This window comes from Juglans regia, chromosome 13, assembly GCF_001411555.2.
Source record: "Juglans regia cultivar Chandler chromosome 13, Walnut 2.0, whole genome shotgun sequence".
Classification (NCBI taxonomy): domain Eukaryota; kingdom Viridiplantae; phylum Streptophyta; class Magnoliopsida; order Fagales; family Juglandaceae; genus Juglans; species Juglans regia.
Window position 1 is genome coordinate 35,493,060 of NC_049913.1, and position 11,945 is coordinate 35,505,004.

The following is an 11,945-nucleotide window of genomic DNA, read 5'->3' on the forward strand; positions in this document are numbered from 1 at the left end:
GAATAAGACATTCAGGCTTAAGCGCAAGCAATATGGGAAATCTGTTGAAGCGGTAAATAGTCTTGGGCTAAGGGATGAGAAAGTAGCAAAGCGCCACAGAGGCAAGCATACTGGTAAGGAACGTCCAAATCGAAGTGCTATAACTGTGGAAAAGTGAAACGCTTTACTCATGAGTGCAATAAGGCAAAAAAGATATCATCTAAACACAACTCTCTTACTAATCATATTTGTTCACATATTTTTCTTGTTCACTCAACCCTGAATGAATTATAGACACAGGTGGAATCAACATGTAGCTCAAGATCGAGTTGATTTTATAGATTATAGAAAAATATTAGCTAGTAAACAATATGTTATATTGGGTAATAGAACTCAAGAAGAAGTGTTTGGAGTTAGCACCTATTAACTCAAGATGTGTCTGGGGCGCTTGTTACTTCTTCATGATGTGCTATATGCTCCTGGTGTTTCATGTAATTTATTTTCAGTTATTTCTATGTTGGAACTTGGTTTTACTTTTCACTTTAATGACCTTCAGCTGGACTTTTATTTGGATATGGCTTTATATGAACATGGTTTTGTTTCAAATGGTTTCTTTATATTGGATTTAGATAGTTCCTTATTTTCTTTCATGTCTACAAATGAAGATGATATTAATTCTAATTCATTGAAATGGCATACAAGACTAGACTATATATAAAAAGATAGAATGACTAGACTAGCTAAGGAAAGTATATTCAGGTCTTACGCTAATGTAAGCCGACTGTGTGTGAGTCTTGTTTAGCTGGTAAGGCTCGTAGGAAGGCTTTTGGAAAGGCTCCTAGGGCATTTTATCCTTTAGAGATAGTCGATTATGATATTTGTGGACCTATGAATGTGAATGCACGCCATGACGCCTCTTATTTTTTCACCTCTATAGACGACTACTCACGGTTCGGTTATGTTTATCTGATTTCCTATCGCTTTGAAGCATTGGACTACTTCAAGCTTGTAGCTGAGGTTGAGAATCAAAAATAAATGAATTTAAAAATCATATGAGCTAATTAGGGTCGAGAATACTTGTCTAAAGAGTTCAGAGACTATTTAAGCAAAAGGGGATACACAAGCAATTAATGATTCCTATAAATATCGGAAACTTGGTCCTAGAGCAAATAAGCATATCTTCATAAGATATTCAGAGAACTCAAAGGGCTATGTAATATTTGGTGAACATCCTAACGGAGGGATTACAGAAATAAAGTCGCATGATGTCACGTTTATTGAAAATGATTTTTATAATATTGGTAAAATAAAGAAAGATCTTGGACTTTTTGAGTTGCAAGAACTTGAGGGTGTTACACCATCTTTTGGTGAAGGTGGAGAATCATCACATCCTAGAATTGCAAAAGATAGTGGGAGTTACGTGCCTTCTAGTGAGAGTGTACCACTAGAAAGTGACTCACAAGAGTCTTCATTACATAGAAGTAAACGCGGAACCATTCTTCGTCATCGTTTTAAGATTGAAATGGAATCTTTCATATGTGCTCCGTGTGACTTTGATAAACTTTCTTCTTATGAGGAAGCACTAAGTTCACATGCTTAAAATAAATGGCTGGCAGCTATGAGAGATGAGATAAGTTCTATGACAAAGAAATGAGTTTGAGAGTTAGTTGATCTTCCAGCTGAGCGCAAATCTATTGGAAACAAATGAGTTTTAAAAATTAAGTAGCAGACAGATTGATCAATTGATAAGTATAAGACCCGACTCATGGCAAATGGTTATACCCAAAGAGAGGGTATAGATTATGAAAAAATATTCTCCCTTTCCATTTGCCTCATTCTATCTATATTTGCACATCTAGATTTAAAACTTTTTCAAATGAGTGAAAACTACATTTCTCAATGAAGAACTGAATGAGGAGATCTATATAGATCAACCTGTTGATTTTGAGGTTGAGGGACAAAAGCGCAAAGTATGCTAGCTGAAACATTCCATTTAGGCCCTTAAACAATCGTTTAGACAATGGTACTTTAGATTTCATGAGGTCATTACTTCAATTGGCTTTGAGATGCTAGAAGAAGACCATTGTGTGTAAGTCAAACGTACAAGGAAGAGTTTTCTAATTTTGTCTTTATTCGTGGATGATATCTTATTAGCTGGAAATGACATGAAAATAATTGTTGCCACAAAAAGTGGTTGTCCTCTACTTTTCAGATGAAGAATATGGGTGAAACAAATTATGTGCTCGGAGTTAGAATTTCAATGGATCGATTTAGAAAGCTTCTTGGTTTGTCTCAAGCGATTTACATTAAGAAAATTCTAGAACAATTTCGTATGCACAACTTCAAACCCATAGACACTCCAATTGAGAAGAGTTATACATTGAGTCTAGAACATTGTCCTAAGTATTGTCCAGATGACTAACACAAGAAGGGGTGAATTTGATTGTATTTAAAAATTAACAGTTATAAACCAAATATACAATATAAAATATGAGTAAAATACGAAGCAATAGTAAATATAAGGAGTAAGGGTAAGAGAGAAGTAAACTCAGTATTTTAACAAGATTCAGCCCCACTGCTTACGTCTTCGCCTTAAGCTACCTCTTGAGGATTCTCAAATCCACTATTTAACCTCTTTCAGGTGGAGATGAGCTATTTATAGGCATATGAGACTTCATTTTCAAATTTAAAAAGATTCACATGTCAAAAAGAAGTACCACTCACTTTTAGAAATTTTCAAATAAAAGTTTCTCCTTTTTGCAATTGCCAAAGACAACATCATTCATTTTTCAAAATTTTCAAATCAAAATTTTACTTTTCGCAATTGTAAAAAACAACATCATTTATTTTTCAAAATTTTCAAACCTAATCCATTACATTTGGCATATGACAAAAGGAACACTATTTATTTTTCAAGATTTTCAAACAAAATCATATACCTTATTCATATGTCAAAAAGAACATCAATCACTTTTGAAAAATTTCAAATAAAATATGCACATATGAAAGAGAATAATCAATCATCTTTCAAATTTTTAAAATTCAAACTTTTAATCATGCCATATACACGTGAAAGATGACAATCAATCATCTTTTAAAAATTCAAATTTCAATTATTTTGGTGCATGGAAAGCGAGCAAGTAAACATTTTAATACTTTTGGAGTATTTAAAATAAATTTAAAAAATGTCGTTTTAGCTTGGCTAAGATTAGACATTCAAGAGTCGTATATGAAATATTTGCACAACTTCATGAAACTTGATTAAAGCGAAATGTGATAGATGAGTGACTGTGCTAAGGAACTCAAGTTAGAGCGCCTTTGTGGTGCCTAGACTAAGATTCTTACAACGTTTGAATGTGACAAGCCCAATTAAATGGGAGTTCCGCCGTAACATACATTTCATATTGTATATGCTATAGATGACCATATGAGGGAGTGGTTGGATGTGTCTCTGCTCCATCACTCTGTGAGCTCTAATGGATCAATAAATAATCTATTCCTATGCCCTTGAACCTGAAACTATATCATAAAATGGAAACTTGATGTTGCTACCTTAGCATGTTTTCTTAGGGCCACGAATGATATGGTCTCACGAAGCATGTCAAGGAAAGCAGTCAAGGAAAGCAGTCAAGTCTAATTGAATTGACATGAGTGACTAGGGAAGATTGTTTGGATTCTTACTTGTTATTATATGTTTCATAGTCCGGTCGGTTATATCGTTTTGACTTGATATAATCATGAGCACATTATATAATATGAGGTTAAGAATTGCTTTGAGTTATAAACTAGTGAGAGATTAAGACCCCTTGACCTAGTGAGATCAAGTAGTTTGGGGCATAGACAATATATTTTGAGTGATGTACTATGTTAGTATGATGATAACTTAATATAATGAGTTGATTACACTTTGCCCCCTCGAGTTTTCACTCAATTCACAATGTGTCTCCGAAACTAATAATTGCATCAAAGTGGACCCTCGAACTTTCAAAACTCCCAAATCCCCACTTCCGTCTACCAACAACGTCAAATTTAATCGAAATTCACTATAAAGATGTAATTTTTATCTAATTTATAATTATTGACCATATAAAATATAAAATAATATATACTATCAATTAATAATTAATCATTAACCATATTTAAAATTATTTTATGCCTAAGTTACAAGCAAGTATGAATAATCTATGTACACAATAAAATTATTTGATATTCATTAATCATATATAAATTAATAAAAAAAATTATTTACTGATTTATAATTTATTATTAATTGATAGCATATATTATTTTATATTTTATATGGTCAATGATAATAAATTAGATGAAAATGATATCTTTGCAGTGAATGTTATGCACATGAGCAACACGTGCAGTGAATTTCGGTTAGATTTAATGCTACTAGTAAACGGAATGGGGGATTGAAAAATTTTGAAAGTTCAAGGGTCCACTTTGATGCAATTATTAGTTTCAGAGACACATTGTGAATTGAGTGAAAATTCGAGGGGCCCAAGTGTAATTTGCCCTAATATAATACTCCTACCATTTACCTTCTCGTCAGGTTGCACGATCTATTTTCTGTATGAGGAATAATCGATTGAAAAATCAGGAAGAGATTGTTAATGTGCATGACACCCATTGTGGACAAGTGAGAGATATTGGTATTGAGTATCCTAGGACCCATGATGTGTCCACATGAGTGAAGAATTTATTAATTAACTCTCTACCATTACCACTTAACTTCAGGGAAGTTAATTAACTTTCTATTTTTAAGAGTTTTACGTACATTAATGAAGCATACAAGAAGTGTTTGGATACAATAAGTGTTTTATCACATCTCATCTCATCATTACAATTGTCAATGCAAAAAACTGTACAACAGTTCAGAATGGGAGAAAGAGTCATTCCAATCCAGCTGTGGCGATCTGGGTCTCGATCGGTCTAGTCTGGAGCCTCCGGCATGATCCGGTGCGGATGTGCTTATGTTTATGGAAGTGAATGAAAAATAAATACTGAGAATGTAAAAAAGAGATAGACACACAGATTTACGTGGTTCGACATAAAGCCTACGTTCACAGAATTTTTTAGGAGAGAATATCCATTATAGTAAGCTTATTTATAATCCCTCATAGTCTCTCACCCTCACTGTATAATGGATATCGGATGCTTATTTTCTGGTGTATATCTTGTCGCTAGAGCTCATTTTCCTTTTCAGAGGTTGAAGACGCTAAAGGAGAAGTTGGAATCAAAGAAATCCCCTGAAATCGTCTGGCTGTTTCCTTTTATATGCCCCATCTTTTTGCATGCCCTTAAAGAGTGGTGAGGATTTACCGTCTTTCCTTTGCGTGTTTGACATTCTTTCTACTCTCCACTTCCTCCTTTAACTTTCCATCTCCACATTCCCTTCCTCCTGACACCTTACCTTTTTTCTTGTCCCTTCTTTATCTCTCATTCCTCTTTCTTCCTTTGTATTCTAGTAGTGAGACCTCCCCCTTGGGCTGAGCCTTATTTTAGGCTGTGTATATTTTATCTCTTCCAACAACTTTCCCAAATTTCTATATAAAATATAATAAAAAATTCAACTTTTTCAAATCCTAAAACAATAATAATATTAAAAAATAATATTCTAACAATATTTTATTTAACTTTTAACTTTTATCTCAACTTATCTTATCTAATTTCAACTCACTAGCCAAATGGTATCTAAATTAATGTGTGGAAAAAGTCTATGTACAAAAGAGAAAAACTCATTTCTTTCTACAATTTTCTAGAGAAACCATTTAGATCTTTTGATCTTGAAGCGTGAAATTTATTGATTATTATGGACTATGTACAACTAGTAGCATGCATTCATATTATTCTTTTTATCACTTTACCATATAACATGAACATAGTTTCCAATACAATGAACTACAATCTCTCCAGGAAATGAGCTGTTGGAAGGAATTTGCTGCTCAGGAAAATCACATTAGATTCTAATTGTCCTATATGTAAAGAGGAGGAAAGAAACTGTGATGCACGTTTTATGGCAGTGCCCTGCAGCAAGTGATGTATGGTCAGAATTCAGAAATGTTGTGCAGAAGTGGAGCAAGAATGAAGCTGACTTGCTGTCTTTGTGGGAGAAATTATCGGGGAAGGTCTGTAAGGCTGAAATGGAAGAGATAGCTACTGTGAAGAGGTGCTTATGGTTGAGAAGAAATGAATATATTTTTTAAGGAAGCTTCAAAAGCCCAAGTCAAGTGATAAGGACAGCAAGGGAAGGGCTCAATGAATTCCAAATGGCTCAACAGAATTGTAAGGAAAGACAAAACAGCAACACAGAGAGGAGGAATCAGATATGGAAGAGGCCAAGAGAGAACTTAGTCAAGGCCAACTGAGATGCAGCTCTGGATCAAAAAGGAAGGTGGGGATAGGGGTAATTATCAGAGATGAAGAGGGGAAAGTTTTGGTTGCAATCGAGGGCCAACAGAGCAATGTAGAACATCCAGCTGTTGCGGAGAGCTACGCCTTGTGGAAAGCTATGGAAGTGTGTAGGGATTTGAATATAGATAAAGTGATATTTGAAGGAGATGCTCAAGTGATAGTCAATGCAATAAAAAACCACGAAGAAGATAGATGCTTTTATGGAAGCATCATAAAAGCTGTCAAGAAGTTGATTGCAAGAGAATATTAGAGTGTTGAGTTTGTGTACAGAAATTCAAATGAGGTAGCACACATTTTAGCAAAGGAAGTACTGTTAAACACTGAATTAGTTTGGATAGAAGAGGTCCCAAATTGTATTAGATGCATTACAGAGAAGGAGAGAATATGTACTGAGTGATGATGCTTATTTCAGTAAAGATTACAGAAGTTTATTTAAAAAAAAAAACTACAATCTCTCTACCGTCTCCCACCGGTAGTAGATCTACCGCCTGCAGCATGATTGTTGTTGGGATTGATATTGTTATTGTCGCCAACTCCATTAGATCTGAATTGATTTGGTGAGTGCCCAAAACCTCCACGCCCGATTCCAAATCCGAATCCATTAAGATTCGCACCCCCATCGTTGAAAGTAGAGCCACTGCCGCCGCCAGCACCAAACCCGAAGCTGCCGCTGCTGCCACCACTTAAAGTAGAGCTGCCCCACCCAAATCCAAACCCACCACCATTAGTACCCCTGCCTGCACCAGAACCAAAGCCGAAAGTACTGCTGCCACCAGGGCCTGAACCCGCGCTCCAGTAGAAGCTCCAAGTTTCATCAGGCGAGGTGCCGGATCCGAATCTGAAGTCCCACCCACCATTCTGGCTAGAACCTTGTCTGCCACTCCCTCGACCGGCCATGTTCTTGTTTGGTTTATCTTTGGAGTTTTCTGGGATGAGTCTCTTTCTTTGAGAGCAAGAGGCAGGAACGAAGGAAAGTAAGACTACAACAGAACCACCGCCACTCGTGTCTATCTTAATTGCCACTTTATTTTGTCAAAAAGAGATGATAATGATTCAATTTGGACTCGGAGGAATTATAGGATAAGCTTCTGTGCTATTATGCACGGTTTGACTCTAGTGCCAAATCACTTATTGCATGTCATCCCCAACTGCACGTAACAACTAAACAAAATAAAAATAAAATATTAAATTTACATGAAAATTTTATATTTTAATGATAAATTTCATATTTTAAAAAAAACATACGACACATTTATATAATCTATTACTATATCTAACATTATTTATTAATAATATCCAAGCACTAAACTTGTTCCATCCTCTAGAAGTTATTATTATTATTATTATTTTGATTCCTCAGGGAGGGGATCGAATTCAATATCCTCACTTTAGAGATTTGAGTGTTATACCATCAACTCATATACCTTTAGCTCCAGGAAGTTATTATTTGATAAACAGGGAAAAACAACATTTTATTATCTCGTTTAGATAGTTGCTTTAATTGTTTTTAAACGTTTCAGAAAGTCGAATGTAAAGCTGCATTTGGTTCCTTGACCAGTTCAGATTTATCTCTCTTATAATATTTAAATATCTAACACTTAAATCATTAAATTTATATTAATTAAAAATATTTTTACACGCAGAACTTACAATCTTTTTTAACTTTCTATAAATACATCTAAACTCATTTTAACATTGAAATATATTTAGGCTGCATTTGAATGTTGAGCTGAGTTGAATTCTTTATGAACAGTAGTGAGTTGAGATGGTAGAGTGGGTTTTGTAGGATTCATCTAAGATGAATTTAAATGTGTTTGGATGTTAAGATGAGTTTAGATGTATTTATAAGAAGTTGAAAAAGATTGTGAGTCCCACGTGTAAAGAAATGTTAAATTGAAAAAGATTGTAGATCCTACGTGTAAAGAAGTTTTGAGTTGAGATGAATTTAATAATTTGAAAGTTATATTTTTGAATGTTAGACTTAATTTAAAATTAGACTCAGATGAGTTTAACAACTAAATTGGGTCTTAAACTCATCTTAGGTTGACTTTACAGAATTGACTACACCATTTCAATTCATTACTATTCATAAAGAGCTCAATTCAACTCAATATCCAAATACAATCTAAATGTAGATAGTCAATTAGTTTTTGTTTTCATGTATTAGTTGTTACACGTTACATGAACATAATCGATGTTGCTAGGGACGACGCAGGATTTATGTAGAGTGGAGTCATAGGACATGTAAAAATTTCTATATAATAAAAATTAAAAGATTATTTAAAAGCCTGTATAAGTATATAGGAAGTTTTAAATTTGAATATAAAATAAAAAAATAAAAGCATTTAACATACCAACTTATAATCTCAATGTTTCTTCAAAAAGTAAAAATTATTAATTATAATATTCATTCTTAATATAGACTAGTAAATAATTTATAAGAAAGCCGTCATTTGTTTTATTTCGAAATCTTATCTCAACAATATTAAAAGTTGAAAAACTTCGTTCAATTTAATTTTATTTCAAAACGGCCTAGTCTTAACAATGTTTATTATTTAAAATTTTTGGCTTGTACATATTGTTCAACTTAAGTTTTCAAAATAAAATATAAAGAAAATGACCCATAAAAGTCATATTATGATATTCAAAATTAATTTAAACGTATATACAACATAATAAATTAAATTAAAAATTTGATTCACATGAATCAATCAGCATATATATGATTTATTAGGATAGAATATATTTGAAATTAAAGAGATTCACAACTAATGCTCTTTTATTTTTATTTTTACATAATTCTAAATGAAATTAATAACAAAATATCAGAATTTTCTGGGTCCATAGCCCCTAGCCCTTCTAGATTCGAAATAATGTTATATACAATTATGTATTGTATAAACGTTGCGTATTATTTTTAAAAATGAGTGAGAGATACTATTAAAAATATTTAACTTTTTTAATATAGATTTCATATTTATTTATTATTTTTTAAAAGAATGTATAACACATGGATTGATAGATGAGATGAGTTAAGATGATTTAAAAATAATAGTGAGATTTAAAAATTAAAATTTATGAATAATAATAAATAATAGGGAGATAAATTGAAATCAGCTTGGGCCAGCTGCCTGGGATCCTCCTGATCATCTACTGCATACGGAATTGCATAACTCAGCTTTCAAAAAAATTAGTAGGGCTATTTAAAAGTCTTTATAATATAAATAGTTGACGGGGTCGAATTCAATTTGTAAAATTTAAAATTTAAATTAAATTATGTCACATAGATGTATGTGATGTAAAAGCTACTTGCAAAATAGAATTATTGTTTTTTGAATTGTTCCATGGAATTGGATAGTTTAATTTAGAAAAAGATAGAATATATCATGTTATAGTCTTGCAATATTGAATATCACACATGAATATTTCCTCCTGTATCTTGGTTTTACCATTATTAAATTTGGATGCATTTGTTAATTCCCGGCCAAAGTACGTACTGAAAACATGCAAGTTGCTAGTCAAGCCTTTGAAGTTTCGTGTGGCAAGAAACAAGCAACGTAGCGGCACAAAATGGCACTCTTTTTCTGATATTTAGTCACAAAGCTAGATCAAAAGTAAACAACATTATATATATTATATATATATATATATATATACACACACTAATAAGGAGGCATACGTGCAATGCCCCTTGTAAGTAGCATCCGGTTGGAGGGAAAAAAAAATCTACACAAAAATAAAATCTTTTTACGAAAACATACAATACTAACAATTCATTAATTAAATAAAAACTCTTTAAAAGTAGATTCTGAACAACACATAATTAAAAACATCAATATTTATATAAATGGACTAACATATAAAATCACCATTCAATTAACAAATTCATGAGAGTTGCATATTTAAAATCACCAAGTTTATAAATATAATTTTTTACATAAATATTATCAAGTTTATAAGCAACATAGTTTTTGGGACCGGATGGGTGCTAAAATAGTTTTTACACGGACCAATAAGAAACAGCTACGTAAGCATTTTAAAAAAATAAAAAATGAGCCCGCATGCACATAAAAAGGCTCTCCCTCTCCTTCTTTCGTAGGAGACTTGTTCCTATTTCGTAGTGTTCTCATGGGGAAGGAGTTCGCGTAAGAACCTCATTTCCAGCACCTTTCCTGAACCAACCAAAGTCAGGTCCAACACTTAATTCCTTCCTATAAATTGTTGTTGCCCACCCTGTATTCCCCAAACCATCAATTCATTCCTTCTCATTTTCTCAACCAAAAGCCCTTTCTCAACCAAAAGCCCTTTCTCAACCAAAAGCCCTTTCTCTGATATCATATATCTCAGAGGCCTAGTGTTCCTCACTCTTCCACCATAGCCTTCAGCCTCCATTCCCACCTCCTCATGTTTAGTGCTATGAACCCCAACTCCAACTGGTGTTGCAATTTTCATTAGTTGAAATCTTTTTGTTTTCATTTCTCAAGCTTTTCCCTTGAGTACTCTGAAATTAATTCTCCTTTTATTCTATTCTTTGTATTTGTTTCTCGGGAAAAAATAGAATATTTTTTAGTTTCAAGATCATGGGTTTGAAAGGTTTTGTTGAAGGAGGCATAGCTTCAATTGTTGCAGGCTATACCACCCACAGCTCCAAGGTGAAGCCAACGCCCCACAACCGACCGTGAATGCTACGGTGCAAAATCTCTGCTCAACTCTCGCCTTCCACACCACCTCGCTCTCTTCTTCGAGGTCGATCAACGTGACTCTCCTGCCTCCATCGGCGGCTCATGCGGGCCTAATATCCATTGGTGCCCGCATTGTCCAACAGGAATAGGAGGATGAGAAATCAGTCCGATTGTGAGTTGTTCGCTGCAACAGTTTTGGGAAGAAAGAAGGAGAGGAGAGCATTTGTTTTGTGCACGCAGGCCCATCTTTGAATGTTTTGGAGTGCCTACGTGGCTGTTTTTTATTGGCCTGGGTAAAAACTATTTTGGCACCCATCCAGTCCCAAGCTTTTCTCTAATAATAATGCATGTTGAAGTTACAATCAAATATAATTGTACAATATATGCATGACATCATGCGTGTAATGTCGTACGGTATGTAGTAACTAAAAGTCGGCAAATCCAAATTTGTTTGTTCAATAAAAGAGTCGGATAGAAATAAAATTAGTGAGTCGTGCAGTATAAGTCAGATTATAAACCGATTGACGTTGCAAATGGCGATCTATAAGGCAGGGTAGAAAGGATAGAAACGTAAATAAGATAGAGATCAAATAATAATGCGATATGAAATAAATAATTTGGTTTCACTCATTAATTACGTGCATGCTAGCTAGCTAGCTGCATGATTTGATCGTCACCACATGATATACATAATTATATGCTAGCTAGTTAGCTTTTTCTAATTTAATTTGGACTCTTCTCCATAAATATATACATGATAACATAACTAGCATTATTCCTAACAAGACATACAATTCACTGGCTGCAATTTTCATAAAAAAAAAAAAAAAGAGTGGCTCTAAAGCCACCGCCACTTTTTTTAGG

At 33.6% G+C, this 11,945-nt stretch overlaps 1 protein-coding gene across 1 annotated transcript; it reads right to left on the reverse strand.

Annotated features, from left to right (window-relative positions):
- Positions 1 to 6,855: 6,855 nt before the first annotated feature.
- LOC109009697 (ATP-dependent RNA helicase A-like) lies at positions 6,856 to 7,296 on the reverse strand. The gene has a single exon (XM_019000952.1). It carries the CDS (start codon positions 7,294 to 7,296, stop codon positions 6,856 to 6,858), a length of 441 nt encoding a protein of 146 aa, XP_018856497.1.
- Positions 7,297 to 11,945: the final 4,649 nt, after the last annotated feature.

Bases quoted from the DNA above. Each gene is read 5' to 3' on its own strand.
- LOC109009697 (XM_019000952.1), bottom strand. From the start codon at position 7,296: ATGGCCGGTCGAGGGAGTGGCAGACAAGGTTCTAGCCAGAATGGTGGG.